Source organism: Pleurodeles waltl, chromosome 7 (assembly GCF_031143425.1).
Source record: "Pleurodeles waltl isolate 20211129_DDA chromosome 7, aPleWal1.hap1.20221129, whole genome shotgun sequence".
Lineage (NCBI taxonomy): Eukaryota > Metazoa > Chordata > Amphibia > Caudata > Salamandridae > Pleurodeles > Pleurodeles waltl.
Window position 1 is genome coordinate 1255383978 of NC_090446.1, and position 22212 is coordinate 1255406189.

Genomic DNA, 22212 nt, shown 5'->3' on the forward strand with positions numbered 1-22212 from the left:
GGACTGTAATCCAGAAATTCCTGATTTGGAAAGTGAAAACAATATAGAACGAAAGAGAGGGGAGAAAAGCAGGCAGAAATAAACCTACCAAATATGATGAATAATCCAGTAGACTGTACGGAGCTTCCAATACAGAAGAAATGTAACGTGGAGTGTGTCCGTAATATAAGAAAACAACTAGCATGTAGGTCTAAATTGGACCCAAGCCTGTAAACAATAAGAAACAGAGGAAAAAACCCTATAAATCACACCACATAATGAGAAAGGAAACAACAATGCTAAAGGACCGAGTAATAAAAGACAACCTTCTTTGGAAGTAGGAAAAATTAAACCTAATGTTAGCTATAATAAGACAAACATCCACCTATTAGGGCTTAAAACGCCAGACAAACCGCAAAAACAAGTAACCTAGCCTCGTGCGGCAAAAAACATGCGTGGTGAGTGTTAAAAAACAATCTGGACGCGCAACTACAAACAGCCATAAGGGCGGTGTCAGGGTTTAAATCCTACTCGCTGAAATCTTAAATACGCTAATGAGTAAGATGCAAAGTGCCAAAAGTGTATCCGTCCAGGTTATCGGGTGACACAACTCCATAAATATAATAGACTATGTAAGTTACTATAGTAACATCAACAGTAAACTGAGAAAACCCTCCGTATTATCCTCTCCCATTGCCCCAAAGGCATAAATCTGCAAGTAACGCCAGTCGGCAAGACCCCATACCTGTGCTAGTCAACCGTCCAGCAGTCAGGAACGGAAACTCCGTGTAACGCGGTCACACGCAGAGCATGATAACGCTGCCGTGGTAGGTGCAACACCGTCCCCATGGAGTGTCGGCATCTAAATACGCGCACACAGAGATAAAAAAAGGACTATGCCATCATGCAGCATTTAGCGAGCACTGCGCACTCAAAATCGAAGGCATTCCACGGACGCCATGTTAGATGTACTATAAGACGTGTGCCAGGGCAGTTTTGAGTATGCACCAAAAACGCATAGAGTAACAAGATAGTGACGTGAAGAAAGGGTTGGAGTTAATCCTTCCCCAATAGTGAAATGTGAATTTTACACAGAAACAAAGAGATCCCATGACCGGAATGTAAAAAGAGTTATTGAGAATGAAGACAAAGAGGGTGATCGTAGAGACAGAGATTGTAGTTCCTGTACAGATAAAGATGGTTATACAATGAGTGACGATCAAATGACATAGAGATCATTATGAATAAAGTAAACAATAAAAAAATATAAACTTTTGACTCGAATATAATCCTGACATGTATGCATGGTGCTGGTATAAGGCATGATAGAGACGACATAACAAACAGTATGAAATAATACAGAGAAAAGGAATGTTCCATTTTCGTATGGTACATACTTATAAACAGTACTCATTGCATGATATTTGAAATATACAGTATATATAGGAGAGATAGGGAACAACAAAGTCGTTCCATGGACAGAAGAATTTTTTTCCTATGGTAGAAAGAAAGTATGTTGTGTACATAAATGTTATATTGTTCTCCTTAGTGAAAGGAGGAGAACGGGTGCTACAACCCCAAATTACATGTCGTAGAAGAAAGAAGAAGTCCCAAAAGCACAGTAGTGAAAAAGAAATTTCTATAGGAGCATAAGAAGTTAACAAGCATCAAGTATTAGAGAAATACATGGAGGTCCTAATGGATGTTAAGGCCCCGTTCTACCGCTTGCAGTTTAATGATCTACCTACTCTCAAGGTGTCTCAGGGCCAAAGTGCGGTTGCCTCCTCGTGGCGTTCTGTTCAGGGAGTCAATCCCATGAATGGAGATGTCCAAAACTTCTCTTTGTCCATGTGCCTCATTGTAATGAGTAGCAAAAGGATAGTTGATGTTTGACGCTCGAATATCTCTCAGGTGTTCTTGAATTCTCTCTTTTAATAGTCGGATGGTACTTCCAACATAAATAAGTCCACATGTACAGACAATGCAATACACCACAAAGCTTGTGTTACAATTGATAAAGTGTTTGAGTTGGTGTGTGACCTGAGTATTGTACTGAAATTTCACTGTCTTGTCTTTGATGTACCCACAGATGTTGCAGTGGCCACATCTATAGGTACCTGGTGGTGGTTTAGGCAACCATGTATCCCTACTCTCAGGCGGCATGAAACTGTGACATAACTGGTCCCGTAGGGTAGTGCCCCTCTTATAGATGATGCTCGGTTTTTCAGCAATACCCCTTTTCAGTATATCGTCCGTTAAGAGCAATGACCAATGTTTGCGTACAGTTTTGAAAACTTGGGAGCTCAGTGCACTATGTTTTATGACCAGAGATATGTGTTCGTGTGAGCTGTTCTTCTTCGAATTGGTGAGTAAGTTGGGGCGTTTGGTTTTTAGGATCTTATTGCATGCTTTTTTGAGGGTCTGTGGGTGATAGCCTCTATGCCTGAAACGTAGTTCCATGTTCTGCAATTCTTCTCGGAACACCTGATCCTCACTACAGTTACGACGTATCCTAGTACTTTCCCCATATGGAATGGCATTGATTTGGGGCTTAGGGTGTGAGCTAGTGGCCTGTAGAACAGCATTGCGTGCTGTCGGTTTCCTAAACAGTTTGGTACAGATTTTACCATATTTAATGTAAATGGTAAGATCCAAAAAGTTAATGGAAGATTGACTGGCCTCATGGGTAAACTTGATATTGAAAGTATTATTGTTTAAATGTTCTGTGAGAAGTGTAAGTGAAGTTGCATCACCTGACCAAAAAACTAAGATATCATCAATGTATCTGCCCCAGTATAAAATGTGCTGCGTCAGAAACGGAGGGCATGTGCGCCACACATGCATTTTTTCCAGGTATCCAATATAGAGATTGGCATAAGATGGAGAGAACTTAGCCCCCATGGCCACTCCTTGTATCTGGCGATACCAACATCCATTGTGAATGAAAATGTTATTGTCTAGCACCAAGCTTATCAGGTCCATCAGCATATTTGTATGGTTTAATAAGGAGGCATCCCTGGTGTCTAGGTAATGTTGGATGGCAGAAAGACCCTCTATTCTCAGGATGCTAGTACATGGACAAAGAAAAGTTTTGGACATCTCCATACATACATTGACTCCCTGAACAGAACGCCACGAGGAGGCAACCGCACTTTGGCCCTGAGACGCCTTGAGAGTAGGTGGATCATTAAACTGCAAGCGGTAGAACGGGGCCTTAACATCCATAAGGACCTCCATGTATTTCTCTAATACTTGATGCTTGTTAACTTCTTATGCTCCTATAGAATTTTTTTTTTCACTACTGTGCTTTTGGGACTTCTTTCTTCTACGGCATGTAATTTGGGGTTGTAGCACCCGTTCGCCTCCTTTCACTAAGGAGAACAATATAACATTTATGTACACAACATACTTTCTTTCTACCATAGGAAAAAAATTCTTCTGTCCATGGAACGACTTTGTTCTTCCCTATCTCTCCTGTGTATACTGTATATTTCAAATATCATGCAATGAGTACTGTTTATAAATATGTACCATACGAAAATGGAACATTCCTTTTCTCTGTATTATTTCATACTTTTTGTTATGTCGTCTCTATCATGCCTAATACCAGCACCATGCATACATGTCAGGTTTATATTCGAGTCAAAAGTTTATATTTTTTTATTGTTTACTTTATTCATAATGATCTCTATGTCATTTGATCGTCACTCATTGTATAACCATCTTTATCTGTACAGGAACTACAATCTCTGTCTCTAGGATCACCCTCTTTGTCTTCATTCTCAATAACTATTTTTACATTCCGGTCATGGGATCTCTTTGTTTCTGTGTAAAATTCACATTTCACTATTGGGGAAGGATTAACTCCAACCCTTTCTTCACGTCACTATCTTGTTACTCTATGCGTTTTTGGTGCATACGCAAAACTGCCCTGGCACACGTCTTATAGCACATCTAACATGGCACCCGTGAAATGCCTTGGATTTCGAGTGTGTGGTGCTCGCTAAATGCTGCTTGATGGCATAGTCCTTTTTTTTATCTCTGAGTGCGCGTATTTAGACGCCGACACTCCATGAGGACGGTGTTGCACCTACCACGGCAGCGTTATCATGCACTGCGTGTGACCGCATTACACGGAGTTTCTGTTCCTGACTGCTGGACGGTTGACTAGCACAGGTATGGGGTCTTGCCGACTGGCGTTACTTGCAGATTTATGCCTTTGGGGCAACGGGAGAGAATAATACGGAGGGTTTACTGTTGATGTTACTATAGTAACTTACATAGTCTATTATATTTACGGAGTTGTGTCACCCGATAACCTGGACGGATACACTTTTGGCACTTTTGCATCTTACTCATTAGCGTATTTAAGATTTCAGCGAGTAGGATTTATACCCTGACACCGCCCATATGGCTGTTTGTAGTTGCGCGTCCAGATTGTTTTTTAACACTCACCACGCATGTTTTTTTCCCCACGAGGCTAGGTTACTTGTTTTTGCGGTTTGTCTGGCGTTTTAAGCCCTAATAGGTGGATGTTTGTCCTATTATAGCTAACATTAGGTTTAATTTTTCCTACTTCCAAAGAAGGTTGTCTTTTATTACTCGGTCCTTTAGCATTGTTGTTTCCTTTCTCATTATGTGGTGTGATTTATAGGGTTTTTTCCTCTGTTTCTTATTGTTTACAGGCTTGGGTCCTATTTAGACCTCCATGCTAGTTGTTTTCTAATATTACGGTCACACTCCACATTACATTTCTTCTGTATTGGAAGCTCCGTACAGTCTACTGGATTATTCATCATATTTGGTAGGTTTACTTCTGCCTGCTTTTCTCCCCTCTCTTTCGTTCTATATTGTTTTCACTTTCCAAATCAGGAATTTCTGGATTACAGTCCAATTTGTCTGTGGGCTTCTCCCCTAGATATAGGACTACATTTGAGATCTAACAGAAGAATCTTTTGAACAGTCTTTCTTTCAACTTTAGTTTCTGAGTTAAAATTAATGTTTTCCACGGGCACCAATTTATCCCACTCGTGTATTTAGTATGTGCATAACACCATTGGTTTTATTTTCTTATGTTCTAGCAAACACCTCCTATTACACATATTTCTCATGTGGTGACTTTTTACATCTTTATCAACCACTTTTTAATGATCTCTTTCTTACTTCTCTCATCTACCCACCAATTCTGTACAAGGTGGCATGTCTTTATGCTCAACTATTTAACAATGGGTATATCTCTGTTGTAAAATATCTGTGCACACCTAAGGGTTTTGCATCTTTTGCAGTATTCCTCTATCTTAAATTCAATTGTAATTTTGATGTATTACTCTCTATTGCACCTACCGGTTGGTAGCGATATTATTTGTAAATAGTTCCCATCTGTTTTGTTTCAGCATTGAAAAATTCCGAGAGGACGAAACACGTGTTGGCTGTTTTCTGATCTCTCATATGCCTTTTTCTTATATATGGACATGAATACCTTTGAATACCATTTCGTTTCTCCCATTATAAAGGATTAAAATACTTGACTTTCATGGACTTATTATTTTTGGAGTGCCCTGGTTTCCTTTTTTTTTCTTGCATTTTGTACCTACAGCACGTGACATAGGTGGTTCTTTTTGTTCCGCTTGTGTTCTTGTGTACTTCTGAAACCCTTGGTGGTTGGGTTTCCGTACCAGGTTGGCACCCTGTGCACTACTTTACAGATGGTATAATACTCTTGAGCGCCTTGTTTCAGATGTGCGACGATTAGCATCAACCACCACCTTTTTTTAAGTAACAATTATATTCTAGCCGCCACACCTGCATGAGCAGAAGCAACTCCCTCATGCGCTGCTTTGATCAGCTCTGGTCTTAGGTCCTTATTGGGAATTACTTGAACTCCCACGCCTGATATTTTTACCTCTGCGTCAAGCATGCCTTCCATACAGTAGGAATATTTAGTGGGATATCCTTTAGGTAAAGGTGTTCCGTCAGTCGAGGCTTTCACAGCAGCCAGTATTTCATTGACTGCTTTTGTCCCAGTACGGGTTACTGCAGCAACAGAAGCCTTAGCTACTGCTGATTTAGCTGCTTCATCAGCCAGTGCATTCCCAGCATTGTGTATTCCAACGTGCTGGTGTCCATGTGTATGTACAACATGGACATTTGGTAGCGTTCCCTTCAGATCCGCTACTTCCCCCACAGTAGTCTGTGTTTGATGGTGTTACCGTTGGAATCTCTGAATTCATTCTGGTGCCAGGAATGCAGATATTCAGTGAAGGACTGAACACAATAGTGCGAATCACAGACAATCAGCATCAGCTGGTCAGGATCCGTATGTTCCGGTGCCATCACCAGAGCCTTTAGCTTTGGTAGTTGTGCAGTGCAATCCCCTAGGGTTTGTGTAAAGGCATGTAGTGAATAGAATTTACTACCCTCCATATAGCCACTTACAACTGCGCAAGCAGTGGAGTATTGATGATTTGTGCCTATAGCAGGTTGTGCTGAGACATCGGTGTACAGGACTCTTTGATATTGATCAATAGGCAATGTATTTGCCGGAACTGGGTATTCTACTTCATATTGTAAAAATTCTTGAGTTTGTAACTTTGGATCAAAAATATATTCAACATCAGTGGCTGTCAAAGACATTGCCCATTGGATCCAACGTGAATGTAATGCTTTAGCGATTGGAATGCTGGCTTTGGTAACAGCCTCAAGGGCTGGGATTGGCAATACGACAATAATGCGTTTCCCCTGTGCAAGTGGTCTTTCTTTAATGACAGCCATCTGAACAGCAGTGAGAATTTTCTCAGAGGGAGCAAAACGTTGTTCTGCTGTTGAATACAAATGTGATTTGTATGCAATTCGGACTGTCTCACCCTCATTGAATGTTACATAGGTGAAACCAATGGCACCAGCAATTACTCTGATGACCAGATGTTTTTTATTGTCCCATGAGTGTAGGTGTTGTGCTGCAAGCATGTCTTTTTGCAGTGCTCTGAGGATGCTTGTGTGTTTGACTATCCAGAATTTACTGGAAAAGTCAGGACGTATCAAGTCATATAATGGTTTGATGCGTGATGCATAATCTGGAGTATATGTTCTGCCAAAATGTAGAAAACCCAATAGTGATTGGAGTTTTATAATGATATTTGGAGGTTGTAACTGTGCACATTATTTTAAGAATTGTTTTGCTAGGCTCTTCCCTTCACTTGATAATTTGTATCCCAGAAAGAGGACACTAAGGAAGGCTATTTTCGTTTTTTTTAAATTGAATTCATAGCCAAACTCTGCAAATCCTAAAAAAAATCCTATAACAATGCAGGCTACCTGTCTCAGACGTTGCAGTAATTCATCATCCGTAAAATAGGTATCATCTACATAGGACAATGCTCCAGGGTCAGTGTCGTGCAGTATTGAAGTTACTTGAGCTGCGGACAGTCCTGGACTGTTTGTGTACACCTGTGGTAAACAACAGAATTTTTCCTTTATACTAGAACACAGCAGCGTTATCATGCGCTGTGTCTAACCACACACGCCGGCTTTTTTCCCTGACCCTCGGATTCTGGGGCGGTACAGGCTGGGTCTACTTAGGCCTCTTTTGTGTTTAAATTATCCTATACCACGGATATACTCCACGTTACATTCCTTCTGATTTGGAAGATTACCTTCCCTACATTACAAGGGACGACCTAGACGTTGACGGATTACCCTTAATTTTGGAACAGAACCACTATTTAAGGTTCAACAGAAGGACTTTAGAAATTTGCATCCTTCAATTGTAGTATCTGAGCCTTGAAAAAGTCCGTGAGGACGAAACACGTGTTGGCTGTTTCTGTAACTCCCATGTGCCTGTTCTAACATGTGGACTTGAACAACCTTTGAGTACTTATTCGATTTCCTACTACAAAGGATTAAAATAGTTCCTGCAACTTTACACATCTTGGGCTGATTATTTTGGAGTGCCCTGGTTGCTTTTTTGTCTAGAATTTTTTCTGGGAACCTAGTGCACTGAAACTTGTTACGTCTGTACTCTCAGGCGCTATATTTTGTCAGAAGTAGCCCTTGGAAATATCCAATGTCGTTTTGTATTTTTTGCGCATTATGTTGTTCATAGGTGTTTTCCATAGCATTTGTGCGTGTATGACTACTTAAGTGTCTGTAGTCTAAGACTATTCTGTATGAATGGTCCAGTTTAGCTACAGGGAATAAAGGATTATTAATTTGTGAGACACAGGGTTCGATTACGCCCTGGTACTCTAGTTGTGTGAGGATTTCCCTCACAGGTGTCTTGGAATCATGTTTTATTGGGCATAGGGGTTGAGGTTGGGGTTGATTGTTAATTGGAATTACATCATAGGGGGAATTTGTCCCACCCTACACGGGTGCCAGTGTCAATGCACAATCAATGGCGTAGGATTCTGTGAGGTCATCTGGAACAAGGGGCGAGAAAGAAGGTTTGATAACCTCTTCCCCATGTGGGCAAGTATGGACAAATGCAGGTGGCCAATCCTTTTCGGCCAGTACAATCTCTTATATGTTAACAACGCGGTCCCAAAAGATTGTGTCTATTGTGCATTCAATGTCTCCTTCTAACTGTATCGTTACTTTATACACCTTGTCAGGCATGTAGACATGAACATCATCAGTTGCTTTCACCTCCAGATGCTCTTGAAGATTCAGACGAACTACTGTGACCTCTGCTGCGCTGTCTAGCATAGCTAGTTCCCACTTCTTGTCCTTCAATAGAGCCCTCTTCTTGAGAGGCATGACGAATCGCAACTGCTGCCACTTTTTTCTTTTTAAATTGTGGTTTTTGGTGGGGAAGTTTCTCTTCTTTTTAAACAGAAACTTCAGTTGAGCTTTGTGATTCCTGTCTCGGTTTCATGTACTCAGTTCTTCACTCTGACCGCCCACATCTCTCACTGCCATTTTCCGGTGAGTCCTGAAAGGAACGAGATTGGCGTGTATCAGTATCAGTATATTGATAACTGTCAGCCGTTTTTATATTATCTCTATTTCTGAGATTATATCTCTTCTGTGGGGTCTCCGTATGCAGAGATTCTGCCCTTTCTTTTTTAGATGTTTGTTGTTTTTTGTCCCAGCATTTTTTAGAACCCTCTGGTGCTTGCTTGGTAGAATCTTTATTAGATTTACCCTGAAATTGTGGTTTTATGAGTCTGGCCCCGAGACTATCTTGACCGATAGTAGAATAGGTCTCAGCAATAATCGTTGGCAGCTCACGTTCTTGATTCTGTGGAGGAACGTCCCCGAACCGCATACGCACTACTAGTGCTACTGCTTCCCCTTCAAGGTTTCTCAGTATAATGGAAGATACAGTGGCAAAATTGGCCATAAGTTGCATCCCCAAGTCTAGGGCCAGGGCAGCCCCATATTCATCTTGAATTTGTTTTAACACTTCCGGAAGATTGGCAAGTGTCCGTGTACCATGTGTGGTAGTATACAGTAGAGCGTGGAAAATACCGTACCCCAAGTATTGCAGTTATCTACTGTGAGAACCATCCCAAATGGCAAGCACATAGTTAGTATTCTATGCTTATCCTGAGGTCCGGTATGGGGAAATACTGCTTCCAGCGCATTTTTTTTTTTGAGCTTACCAAAACAGAATCTTTTCCTGTTTGGCGGGTACCTTACCCATAATCGAATGAACAGTTGCAGGATTAATACCCGGCATTGCTGCATGTGATTTTACCGGGGCAGCACATGCTGGGTTTGTATTTATTATTTACATCACAAACTATACTAATAATCTGTATATTGCCGTAAGCTCAGTATATAGGCAGCGAACCTCAGCTACCGCCAAAATTGCTGCATCAGGGTGCGGCGTATATGTGGCCAATAAATGCTAGGTAGGACCATCATTACTTAGAGGACCTAACCTAACATGTAGGATTGTATGTAGTAGGGGGCCATCAAGCCAATTATTATGGTCTTTATAAGATAGAGGTATTTCGAAATATGCATATGTTTTATACGTTCAGGTATGTTTGCAGGTGTATAGTGGTGAAATGTATTTGTGTTCCCATCGGCTGCTGGAAATGTGACCCAAGAATAGAACATTTCTGTTCTGCATGCTCTCTGAGCTTCAACAACAAATGTAACTGGACCCCCCTGAGCTGTGAGGCCATGTGCCAAGAAATGTGCAGTAAGAGGTGGTCGCATATTAACTGCAATTACTACTCATTGTGGGTTCGCCATGGTAAATAGTTAAATTTGTTCAGAGATAAGCACACCAAATGGGGATTATCCTTTTAGGATTCAGCTTGAACAACCTGCAGTGTTAGTAAGGTACTCCCTGCTTAGCTGAGGACGAAACATCCTCAATACCACAGACATCTCCGTAAATAGTACTGAGGTGTCTTTGCATGTAGTGAGACAGAGATACTCAGGAGGACCTGAAAATTAGTGCCTGACCAAACGATGGCGGCGCCATGTCGCATAGGTTCTCATTATCCTAATGAGACTACTGAATTCAGGTGGCAGAATCACCTTTACTGCGGGGGACTGGGTCTGATCCCACACCATGTGACACCTGTCGGCCTAATCTGGGTTTGTTCCGGTTAACTAGCAGTGCCTCATCTCCACCCAAGAGCAGGGATGATTGGGGCAACCAGGCGCATGACATACACGACTCTTCAGGGAAATCGTGGTCACTCAGATCTTATCCGTTTCTCTCAGTTACATTAGTCTCACATATGCAAGGACAATCAAAGGCAGAGTTAAGTTCAATAAGGTTTTATTGAAGTAACTGCATCTTAGACAATAAAGCATGTATTGCAATAACTAGGACGATGAAGCACAATAAGATTAAAATTGTGACCAGGAGAGTAAAACACAAGAATAACGCTACCATACTGTTACTAAGGTTTGTAGGGATATTTCCTACCTAAGCTATGTTAGAGCACCGCATGTTAAGCTCTAATTCTGCCTTGCAGGTTCCCCCTGGGAAGATATCATCCCTCATACCTGAGCAAGAGTCCTGTAGTCTAGATGAGCAGCTATAGTGAAGCAATAGGTAATCAGCATACAGTCGTGCTCATCTGGCTGGAATCTCCCTATAAAGTACATGGGTCAAAGTAGTGTTTTTATAATAAAACATCTGATGTTCCAAGGAAGAATCCCCACATAAGAGTGTGTGTTTCTGTGAACATTGGAGACAAAGCAAACCACTTTTGCCAGCAACCTATCTTACTGCAGCCTTGAGAAAAGCACAGAGTGAAAGAAATGTTTTGTTTAAGAATGCAGTGCTGACCTAGGCGAAGAACAGCTAGATAGAAAAAATAAAACAAGACTGCAAATGTGGCTTATGTTAAAAGAATGAAACAAAGCTGAATAAAATATATCTGGGTTAAAGTGCACAGCGACAAGCCTAGTATGCTAAAATAATGTGTATAAAATTACAGCCAAAATAGCTACACAATAGTGCACCCTGCCTTAGGGATAGAAGGCCTGCCAGAGGGGTAGCTTACCTTTATCCCAGTGTATAGTGGACAGGGCACACAGGCTGTGTGCCATGTTAATTTTGCATTTTTGGATTGCCCAGGACACCTAGCCTGCAATGGCAGAGCTGGGTGCATTTGGATGCATGGTCCCAGAAAATGGCACAATCTGGGGGGTCTACCCTTAGTGCTCCATGCCCTGGGTATCAAAGTACCATTTAATAGGGACTTATATAGGTAGCTAAAGGTGTTGCAAATTGTGGCAATGCATCACAACAGTTTTGGTAAATGGATCTGGCCCAGGGAACCTGGTTAGCAGGGGCCCTGGGCACTAACAACTTTTAAACAACTTCCAATACCAGGAAAAAAGTGGAGGAATAACTGTTAGACCTGACAGCCTTAGGTTGGTCATCCCCAACTTTTTGCCTCTATCCCTCCTCTTTTTGATACTGTTTTTGCTGGCTTTAGGACTCTGCACACTTTACCACTACTAACCTGTGCTAAAGTGCATATGTTCTCTCCCTTAAAACATGGTGACATTTGCTCCTACCCAATTGACATATGTAATTTACTTGTAAGTCCCTAGTAAAGTGCACTGCATGTGCCCAGGGCCTGTAAATTAAATGCTTCTAGTGGGCCTGCAGCACTGATTGTGCCACCCACAGAAGTAGCCCCTTAACCATCTCAGGCCTGCCCATGCAATGTCTGTGTGTGCAGTTTCACTACCACTTTGACTTGGCATTTAAAAGTACCAGCCAAGCCTAAAACTCCCCTTTTTCTACATAAAAGTCACCCCTAAGGTAGGCCCTAGGTAACCCAAAGGGCAGGGTGCTGTGTAGATAAAAAGCAGGACATATATCTATGTGTTTTATATGTCCTGGTAGTGGAAAACCCCTAAATTTGTTTTCCACTGCTATGAGGCCTGCTCCTTTCATAGGCTAACATTAGGGCTACCCTCATATACTGTTTGAGTGGTAGATTCTGTTCAGAAAGGAGTAGGCAGGACATATTTAGTATGGCCAGAATGGTAATAAAAAATCCTGCTGACTGGTGAGGTTGAATTTTATATTACTATTTTAGAAATGCCACTTTTAGAAAGTCCATCATCTGTTGTTTTTGCATTTGTTGCCCCAAGTGGGAAGGGTATTCCCAGACGTGGGTTCCATGCTTGCTATGCCACCAGATTCAAGCTAGCCTTGCCGATGAAGGGTGATACCCTGAAACCGGTCCTAGGATGCTTGTTTCTGGTCCAAGGAGGACCTGGTCTTGCAGTTCAGGCTGGACTGTTCCCATGGGGAACAGGATCAAGACTGATTTGCAAATGGCTGGGTCCAAACTGGAATGGCATGGCAAGCAAACAAACTGATGGATTAAACCAGATCTGTGACTGGGGATGAATGTTTGGTTTGTTCTGCATTCCGTCCATCATATGTTGTGCATTTTTCACCCCAAATGGGAAGGGTATGCTCAGATGTGGGTCCTGTGCTTGCTATGCCACCAGATTCAAGCTAGCCTGGCTGATGAAGGGTGAAACCCTGAAACCGCTCCTAAGATGCTTGTTTCGGGTCCAAGGAGGACCTGGCCTGGCAGTTCAGGCTGGACTGTTCCCATGGGGAACAACATCAAGACTGATTTGCATATGGCTGGGTCCAAACTGGAATGGCATGTCAAGCAAAAAACCTGATGGATTAAACACAGATCTGTGACTGCAGGTGAATGTTTAATTTGTTCTGCATTCTGTCCATCATCTGTTGTTTTTGCACTTTTAGAAAATGAGCATTTCTCTGCACTTAAAATCCTTCCATGCCTTCTAAAGGCCAATAGAGCAAAAATTCAGACGAGTTGGAGGCAAGCAGGCAAAAAGTTAGGAGGCAGACCACCTTAAGGCTGACAGGTAGTCTCCTGTTACTGTGGGTATTACGAAAATGCCTCCTCTTTCATTTTAGTGGGAAGCACAGTGCTGTGTTTGCAGGCTTTGTGCACTCTAATCTCAATTACTGCTACAATCTGTACCTTGGTCTTTGCTCCATCCGCCGGTTCAACTCCAACATACTAGGTGCCCTCAACCTGAGAAGATTCTCAGCCTGCCACCTAGCTGACTGAAGGAACACTCATGGACCTTTCCCATGCTGCGCATGCTCTCACAACCTCCACCAATCACCACACGATCCCGAACCAAGCACGGACAACCATCTCAGGTGCATATTCCTCAACATACGCTCCCTTATCAAGCACGCAATAGGAGTTTGGGACCTCCTCAACTCGACCGCCCCCGACATCACCTTTCTCATGGAGACGTGGATCACTTACACTTACATCTCTGCCCCGGACATGGCCAGGTCTATCCCAGACAACTACAAAATCATTACAAGGACAGTGCCAACTGTCCAGGAGGAAGCATCTGCATAGTCTCCAAGAACGCCCTCTGCCTGAGTCACAGATTCAGCCAACCCATGAATACCTACACTTCCAGATCCAGACCAACCCCAACTCCTCCCTCTGTGGCACACTCATCTACATGCTGCTCTGACCTCAATTCAGTGAAGCCATCACCAAACTCGTCGCCAACCAAGCGCTTGTCTCCACCGACTACATCCTACTCAGTGACCTCAACTTCCACCTTGATACCCACAATGACCCCACCACCACAAACCTCTTGGGCAACTTCGCAACACTTGGCCTTAAACAACTTGTCAATGTCCCCACCCACACATCCTCAACCCCGTCTTCTCAGCAGGGAACAACATCACCATCTCTCACACCTCTGAACACCATTGGACCGACCACAAGTGCATCCACTTTACCTTCATAAAGAACACTGCACGCCACCATGGCCCGCCCTCTGGCATAGACTGGGGCAATGTTACAGAAGTGCAACTCACCAATGCTTTCAGCCACTCACCCCCACCGGATGCAACGAACGCTAATTAATCCGCATGTAATTTACACCACTGGTTATCAGAGTGCACTAACAGCGTAGCCCCCCTCAGGAAACCCACAGGAGAACGACAACGCAAAACACTGATATGGTTCACAACGGCCCTACAAGAGTCCAAATGCTTCTGCAAACGACTGGAATGGAAATGGAGGAGCAGCAAGTCAAACAAAGACCTCATAGCCTACAAGAACGCAGTTACCACGCACCACCAGAACATCAGAGCTGCCAAAAAAGTCACCATTCAAGAATGCCTCAGCACCAGCTCTCACAATAGCAAAGAGTTCTTTGCCATTGTCAAAGAGTTCATGAACCTCGGGACAGACATCTCATCCATCCCTTTCTCCCAAGACCTCTGCGATGACCTCTGCACCTTCTGCCACCAGAAAATCGAGAACATATACGAAGGCTTCAAGAACCAAAAACCCGCCTGCATCACCCACAACTACCACCATAGACCCTGCACCACGCCAGATCCTGAACGCCTAGAATCCCATCACCACAGAGGATATCCAAAGACTCATGAACTTCCTCCACTCTGGAGCACCCCCCTCACTGCATCTTCAACCCGCCCAGCGGCACCATATCAACTGAGCTCTGCCAGACTATCAACCAATTTTTTGAGACCGCCACCTTCCCATCAGACTGAAAGCAAGAAACCGACCACCGACCCAAGGGAGATGAAAAACTACAGACCCATCTCTCTGCTCCCTTTCCCAGCCAAAGTATTGGAAAATGCTGTTAACCAGCAACTCACCGAATTCCTCAAGACCCATCAAATCCTAGAACCATCCCAATCTAGTTTCAGGAGCAACACCAGCACAGAAACAACACTTCTAGCACCCACCGATGACATACGTGCCATACTAGACCATGGAGACATGCCGCACTCATCCTCCTCGACCTCTCCGCTGCATTTGACACCTTCTACCACTCCACCCTCTGCGCTAGACTCCACGAGGCCGGCATCCACAATGAAGCACTGGAATGGATCATATCCTTCCTCACCGGAAGAACACAGAGTGTCAGACTACAACCGTTCACCATCAGAACCCAAAGAAACATGCTGCTGAATGCCTCAAGGATCATCACTCAGCCTATCACGTTTCAACATCTACACGGTCCCTCTTGCCAAGATCATCAAACAACACGGGCTAAACATTGTCTCCTATACCGATGATGCCCAACTGATCCTCTCCCTGCCCAACGACCCTGTGAAAGCCAAGAGAAATTTTCACAATGGGATGAGAGTAGTTGCCACCTGGATGGAAGTCAGCTGCCTCAAACTCAACTCGGGCAAGATGGTGATACTGGTAGTTGGCTCCACCTATCCTACCCCTGCCTGGAATGACTCCTGGTGGTGTACAGCACTGGGAATCGCCCCCGCTTCCACTGACCACACATTCCTCTCTGTCCATGACCCACCAAGTCAACCTGTCTTGTCATCATGTTTCCACACCCTCCAACTCCTTCGAAAGATCTTCAGGTGGATCCCCACTGACATGAGGAGGACAGTCACCCGCACACTTGTCAGTAGCAAACTGGACTACGGCAACGCAATCTATGCCAACATCACCAAGAAACTGCAATCAAGACTACAAAGAATCCAGAATGCAAAAGCCAGGTTCATCCTGGACCTACACTGGCTCCCAGTCAACAAGCGCAAAACATGCAAACTTCAGAGTCACACCTACAAGGCACTACACGACATAGGACCAGATTACCTCAACCACCGCCTCACCTTCTATGTACCTAACAGGCAACTCTGTTCTTCCCAGCTCGACCTTGCAGCCATTCCCAAGATCTGAAAAAGCACAGCAGGAGGAAGATTCTTCTCTTACCTCACAGCCCGGACATGGAACACTCTACCTCCCAAACTCAGGCAGACTGCATCACTGAAGCAGTTCAGGAAGGACCTCAAGACCTGGCTTTTTGATTGAGCAGCACGCCCACAAACTGCACCTTGAGACCCCACGGGTGATTTGCAATGCTATAGAAATGTTGATTGATTGATTGATTGATTAAATTATTTTCTCAATTAATAATTTCAGTCTTAGACGCATGATCATGTGAGCATCAACACTTCTCTTAAACTGCTTTAAAAGTGTAGAAATATAGCATGGGAAGTACTGCCCAAATGTTTGCATTCACATTAAAGTACATAAGAAGTTTAAAAAACATTACCTTTGTATTTGCTTGTTTATTCCCTATGTGACAAACACGAGAGACACAATAATTCCTCGCAGACGTTGATTTTCTCATGTTTTTCTTCTCCTTTGGCTCTGGTTCTGGAAATGTCAAATGTGGAAGAGGTTGGACCTTCATGGAACAAAAAGTGGATTGTATTTTAAGGATAGTTTATTTAGTCACATTGCCTCATTTTATAGTGACTAATCGAAGAAACAGCAAGTGTCAACCTCGACCTCATAACAGAGAATGTCATAACGTTACCCATGCATGTACAATGAATTGGCATCAGCATCTTGCATGCATTCACAAAGGGAACATTGGTTCACATTGATGAAGGGAGTGAGTGGAGGATGGCTTCCTGTTTTAGTATAAGCGAGATTTCTTTCAGGCAACACTTACAGACGTCCGATCAGAAGACGGATCTGGTATGACAGTGTAGGAGTGCCTGCCTGATCCTTAAGCTTCATAAGTGACAGCAATAGAAGGACAGGTTTTGACGATAAGTAAGCTTGATACTGTTTGGGCATCATCCCTAAATGCTTACTATAGTGAGGGTGATAAAGGTCCTTGTGCTAGAATTATAGTGCATTCAGCACATTCCAGTGCAGGTACAAAGACGGACAAGAAAAGGTAATTTAGAATGAAATGAAATTTAATTTATGACGAGGATATATTTGGATACTCAGAAGCCCACCTGCCAAGCCATAGGTTAACAAACCTGTATTTGGGGTTCTTGCCCATCATCTTTAGATGAAACGTAAGCAAACGTATTTATTTTTTCAAACATTTTAAATAGAAATATGTTGTATGAACAACAACAGTGCATTAGCTTATGCTGGAACGCGTGCTAAAAGCTCCACCCTTCAGGTAATTCAGAATGGCGATGTGGAGGCGCTTTGAGATCTTTCGGGACCTGTTGTGGACGCATCAACAACGACATCGCGTCCCCTTGAACGGGGGGGGGGGGGGGGGCTGTCTGTAGCAATAACTTAGAGGCTTGCGATTTAAAAGCACCTCTTGAAATGTTTCTTGCGCGTCTAGCCCTCAGGAAGCAATTAAAATATCAAGATACCTCTTGTGTCTTGTGATTATTGTTCCTGCTAGGGTGGGAGATGAGAGTTTTGTTCAGTGGCAGCTTTGACTCGCCATAAAGTAGCGTAGAATATGAATATCCAGAGGATTAATAAGCCTGCTGCAAAGAACAGAACTATATTTTATGTGGATAGCTGAGTGGATTAGTAAAGCCAGCCTTTTAAAACAAATGAATATATGAAAGGGGGGCTACGGAGGGATGCGGGGTATATTTGCTTGGTGGTAGTGAGCGACTTGAGGAGGTGGTCATAAAAGGCCGTCGCACAGGGAGCCACCAGCGCTAAAGCCGGCCCTGCCTTGGACAGTTAGGCAGCAGTGCCTGTTCTTTTGGAAATTAAGGAGTAATGCCCCTAGCGGATTGAGGTATATAAATGTGTTCACAGTGGCCGTATGGTCTTTACACCACCTGCACATGGTGGGTTTTTAGTATGCACGAGATGTATTCTACTAATTGTTCATTGAAATTTGTTTTTTCAGTAGAAGGTGTGCGATGTGCAGGGTTACATCAAATAGTGAAATTGGCACTGATAGTAGAAATTTCAAGTTAGCAAAAGGTGTGTTTATGAGAAAATTTACTGGCACGTTTGTAGGAAAGTACTATCTTGCCTGGCATGTTACCCCCATTTTTACTGTATGTATGTTTGTTTTTTCCTATGTGTCACTGGGATCCTGGTAGGCAGGACCCCAGTGCTCATAAAGTATGTCCTGTATGTGTTCCCTGTGTGGTGCCTAACTGTATCACTGAGGCTCTACTAACAAGAACCTCAGTGTTTATGCTCTCTCTGCTTTTAAAATTGTCACTGCAGGCTAGTGACTAATTTTACCAATTCTCATTGGCACACTGGAACACCTTTATAAGGCATTTCTTTTGCCACCCATAGAGAGCTCAGACAATTCTTACACAGGACTGCCACTGCAGCCTGAGTGAAATAACATCCACGTTATTTCACAGCCATTTTACACTGCACTTAAGTAACTTATAAGTCATCTATATGTCTAGCCCTCACTTGGTGACGGTTAGGTGCAAAGTTACTTAGTGTGTGGGCACCCTGACACTAGCCAAGGTGCCCCCACATTGTTCAGGACAAATTTCCCAGACTTTATGAGTGCGGGGACACCATTACACGCGTGCACTACATGTAGGTCAATACCTCTATGTAGCGTCACCATGGTAACTCCGAACATGGCCATGTAACATGTCTAGGATCATCGAATTGTCACCCCAATACCATTCTGGTATTGGGGAGACAATTCCGTGCATCCCCGGGTATCCAGCATAGAGCCCAGGTACTGCCAAACTAACTTTCCGGGGTCTTCACTACAACGACTGCTGCTGCCAACCCCTCAGACAGGTTTCTGCCCCCCTGAGGCCTGGGCAGCATGGTCCCAGGAAGGCAGAACAAAGGATTTCCTCTGAGAGAGGGTGTTACACCCCCTCCCTTTGGAAATATGTGTGAAGGGCCTGGGAAGGGTAGCCTCTCCTGGCCTCTGGAAATGCTTTGAAGGGCACAGATGGTGCCCTCCTTGCATAAGCCAGTCTATACCGGTTCAGGGATCCCCCAAGCCCTGCTCTGGCTCGAAACTGGACAAAGGAAAAGGGAGTGACCACTCCCCTGACCAGCACCTCCCAAGGGGAGGTGCCCAGAGCTCCTCCAGTGTGTCCCAGCCCTCTGCCATCTTGGATGCAGAGGTGTGAGGGCACAATGGACACCTCTGAGTGGCCAGTGCCAGCAGGTGACGTCAGAGACCCGTCCTGATAGGTGCTTACCTTTCTCTGTAGCCAATCCTCCTCTGAGGGCTATTTAGGTTCTCACAGGTGGGTTTCTCATCAGATAATGAATGCAAAAGCTCACCAGAGTTCCTCTGCACTTCCCTCTTCGACTTCTGCCAAGGATCAACCGCTGACTGCTCCAGGACGCCTGCAAAACCGCAACAAAGTAGCAAAAAGACTACCAGCAACATTGTAGCTGCCGGCTTTTTCTACTGTTTCCTGGTGGTGCATGCTCTGAGGGCTTTCTGTCTTCAACCTGCACTGGAAGCCAAGAAGAAATCTCCTGTGGGTCGACGGAACCTTCCCCCTGCCAACGCAGGCACCAAACTTCTGCATCACCGGTCCTCTGGGTCCCCTCTCACCCTGATGAGCGTGGTCCTTGGAAACACAGGAGCTGGTTCCAATTGTCTTCGACAGTCCAGTGGCCCTTCTGTCCAAATTTGGTGGAGGTAAGTCCTTGCCTCCCCACGCCAGACAGTAATCCTGTGTACTGCGTGAACTGCAGCTGCTCGGACTTCTGTGCACTTTTGCAAGACTTCCTTTGTGCACAGCCTAGCACATGTCCCCAGCACTCCGTCCTGCATTGCCTAACTTGCTGAGTTGGACTCCGATGTCGTGGGACCCTCCTTTGTGACTCTGAGTTGACTGGTGTCCTCAGATCTTCTAAATGCCTGTTCAGGTGCTTCTGCGGGTGCTGCCTGCTTCTGCATGGGCTCTCCGTATTGCTGAGTGCCTCCTCTGTTTCCTCCCCCAAGGGGGGACCTCCTGGTCCTTCCTGGGCCCAGGCAGCACCCAAAATCCTCAAACGTGACTCTTGCAGCTAGCAAGGCTTGTTTGCAGTCTTTCTGCGTGGAAACAACTCAGCATCCTCCTGCACACCGTGGGACATCTTCTGACCAAAGGAGAAGTTCCTGGCACCTTCCGTTGTTGCAGAATCTTCCGTTGTTGCAGAATCTTCACCTTCTTCCACCCGGAGGCAGCTCTTTTGCACCTTCATCCGGGGTTTAGTCGGCTCCTCCCCCCCCGTACACTTGCGTGACTCTTGGACTTGGTCCCCTTCCTTTACAGGTCCTCAGGTCCAGGAATCCATCTTCAGTGTTTTGCAATCAGTTGTTGTCCTTGCAGAATCCCTTATCTCAACTTTACTGTCTTTCTGGGGTAGTAGGGTAACTTTACTTCTACTTTTCAGCGTCTTGGGGTGGGGTATCTTGGACACCCCTAGTGTTTTCTTACACTCCCAGCGACCCTCTACACACTATACTAGGCCTGAGGTCCATTTGTGGTTCGCATTCCACTTTTGGAATTTATGGTTTGTGTTGCCCCTAGGCCTATTTCTCCCTATTGCATTCTGTTGTGTTCTACATTGTTTGCACTACTTTTCTAACTGTTACTTACCTGATTTTGGTTTGTGTGCATATATTTTGTGTATATTACTTACCTCATAAGGGAGTATATCCTCTGAGATACTTTTGGCATATTGTCACTAAAATAAAGTACCTTTATTTTTAGTAACTCTGAGTATTGTGTTTTCTTATGATATAGTGCTATATGATATAAGTGGTATAGTAGGAGCTTTGCATGTCTCCTAGTTCAGCCTAAACTGCTCTGCTACAGCTACCTCTATCAGCCTAAGCTTCTAGAACACCTCTAACCTACTAATAAGGGATAACCGGACCTGGCACAAGGTGTAAGTACCACAAGGTACCCACTATAAGCCAGGCCAGCCTCCTACAACGTTTCTCTCTGTGAATGAGGGAGACGGCTGAGAGACTGCGTTTTTTTCTGTATGAATGACGGACAATGCTGGTGAGAGCATCTACTCTGTGGTGCTTTAAGCAAGAACTTGTTAAAAGGATTTCTGAGTCGTAGACATAAAGGAGATTGGGTATATTGAAGGGGTGGGTTTTTGCCAATCGATTTAGGAAGTAGCGACCATTTTAAAAAGTTGTTGTATATAGTGTGAGTAGTTGAGCATTTAATAACTTAATAATCGAAACTTGTTTTATGTAACGCTTAATACTAGTCGTCTGCTTTTTTAAGCACTGTAGCTGAAAGGTTCCCAATTTACTAGCTTTTAATTTTGCGAACTTGATAGGTTGGAAGTATGGGTCAGTGTTGCCAGCAGTTGAACTAGTGACCTTCAGATCACGGTATTTTGTGGCTGAGACCATTTAACTCACTGACTTGCCCGGCAGATAAGAAAGAGATCCATGACCAACATTTTGATCAGTGATTGGCGTCTCACTTTCTCAAGGAGCGGTTTCTCTTTTAATCTGTGCTGCAGAAAAGTGAATGTTTATTTTATTTTCCCTGATATCTAGCAAAGCGAAGCGAGGAACTTTCTTAGTATTAATCTTGCTTACAGGTTTGCAGGTTCGCGGGAGATGTTCCAATGTTCGTTGGTGCTACAGAGACCTATCGAAACGCTGATTATTTTAACAGTTGTAAGAATGTAGCCGAGGTGGCAGCTGCATGTTGAGAAGTGATCTGTGGCCAATTTTCTTTTCTTTTTTGGACAGTAGAGATCGTTATGAGCTGTGAGCTTGAATTGAAAACTTATGTATGTAGCAGATTACAATTTCTTATGTGGAGAAGGGCCCTGGAGATTACTGTCTGTTACTTTTTGCACAGCTGAGACTTGTATGCACCGCGAGCTTGTGTTTATGGCCGTTATATTAGCAGAAATCTCTGCTGAGAATGGACTTTTACATAAGGTTTTGGCCAGGAGCAGAGCTCATATGACAATAATTGCTTCAAATGAGTTTGTAACCATTGAGGACAGTAATTACCAACATGGAAAT

At 43.9% G+C, this 22212-nt stretch overlaps 1 protein-coding gene across 3 annotated transcripts in view; it reads right to left on the minus strand.

The window, feature by feature from the left end:
* LOC138246140 (myosin-16-like) overlaps positions 1–22212 on the minus strand; it is an 838653-nt gene that overhangs the window by 729816 nt on the left and 86625 nt on the right. The window contains exon 2 of one of the 3 annotated variants that reach the window (XM_069200412.1): positions 16543–16677. The exons of 1 other annotated variant lie outside the window; for it this stretch is intronic. In XM_069200412.1, coding sequence (XP_069056513.1) covers positions 16543–16677 — 135 coding nt within the window. The remainder of the gene's footprint in view (positions 1–16542; positions 16678–22212) is intronic. One more of the 3 variants, XM_069200414.1, reaches the window with a different exon arrangement.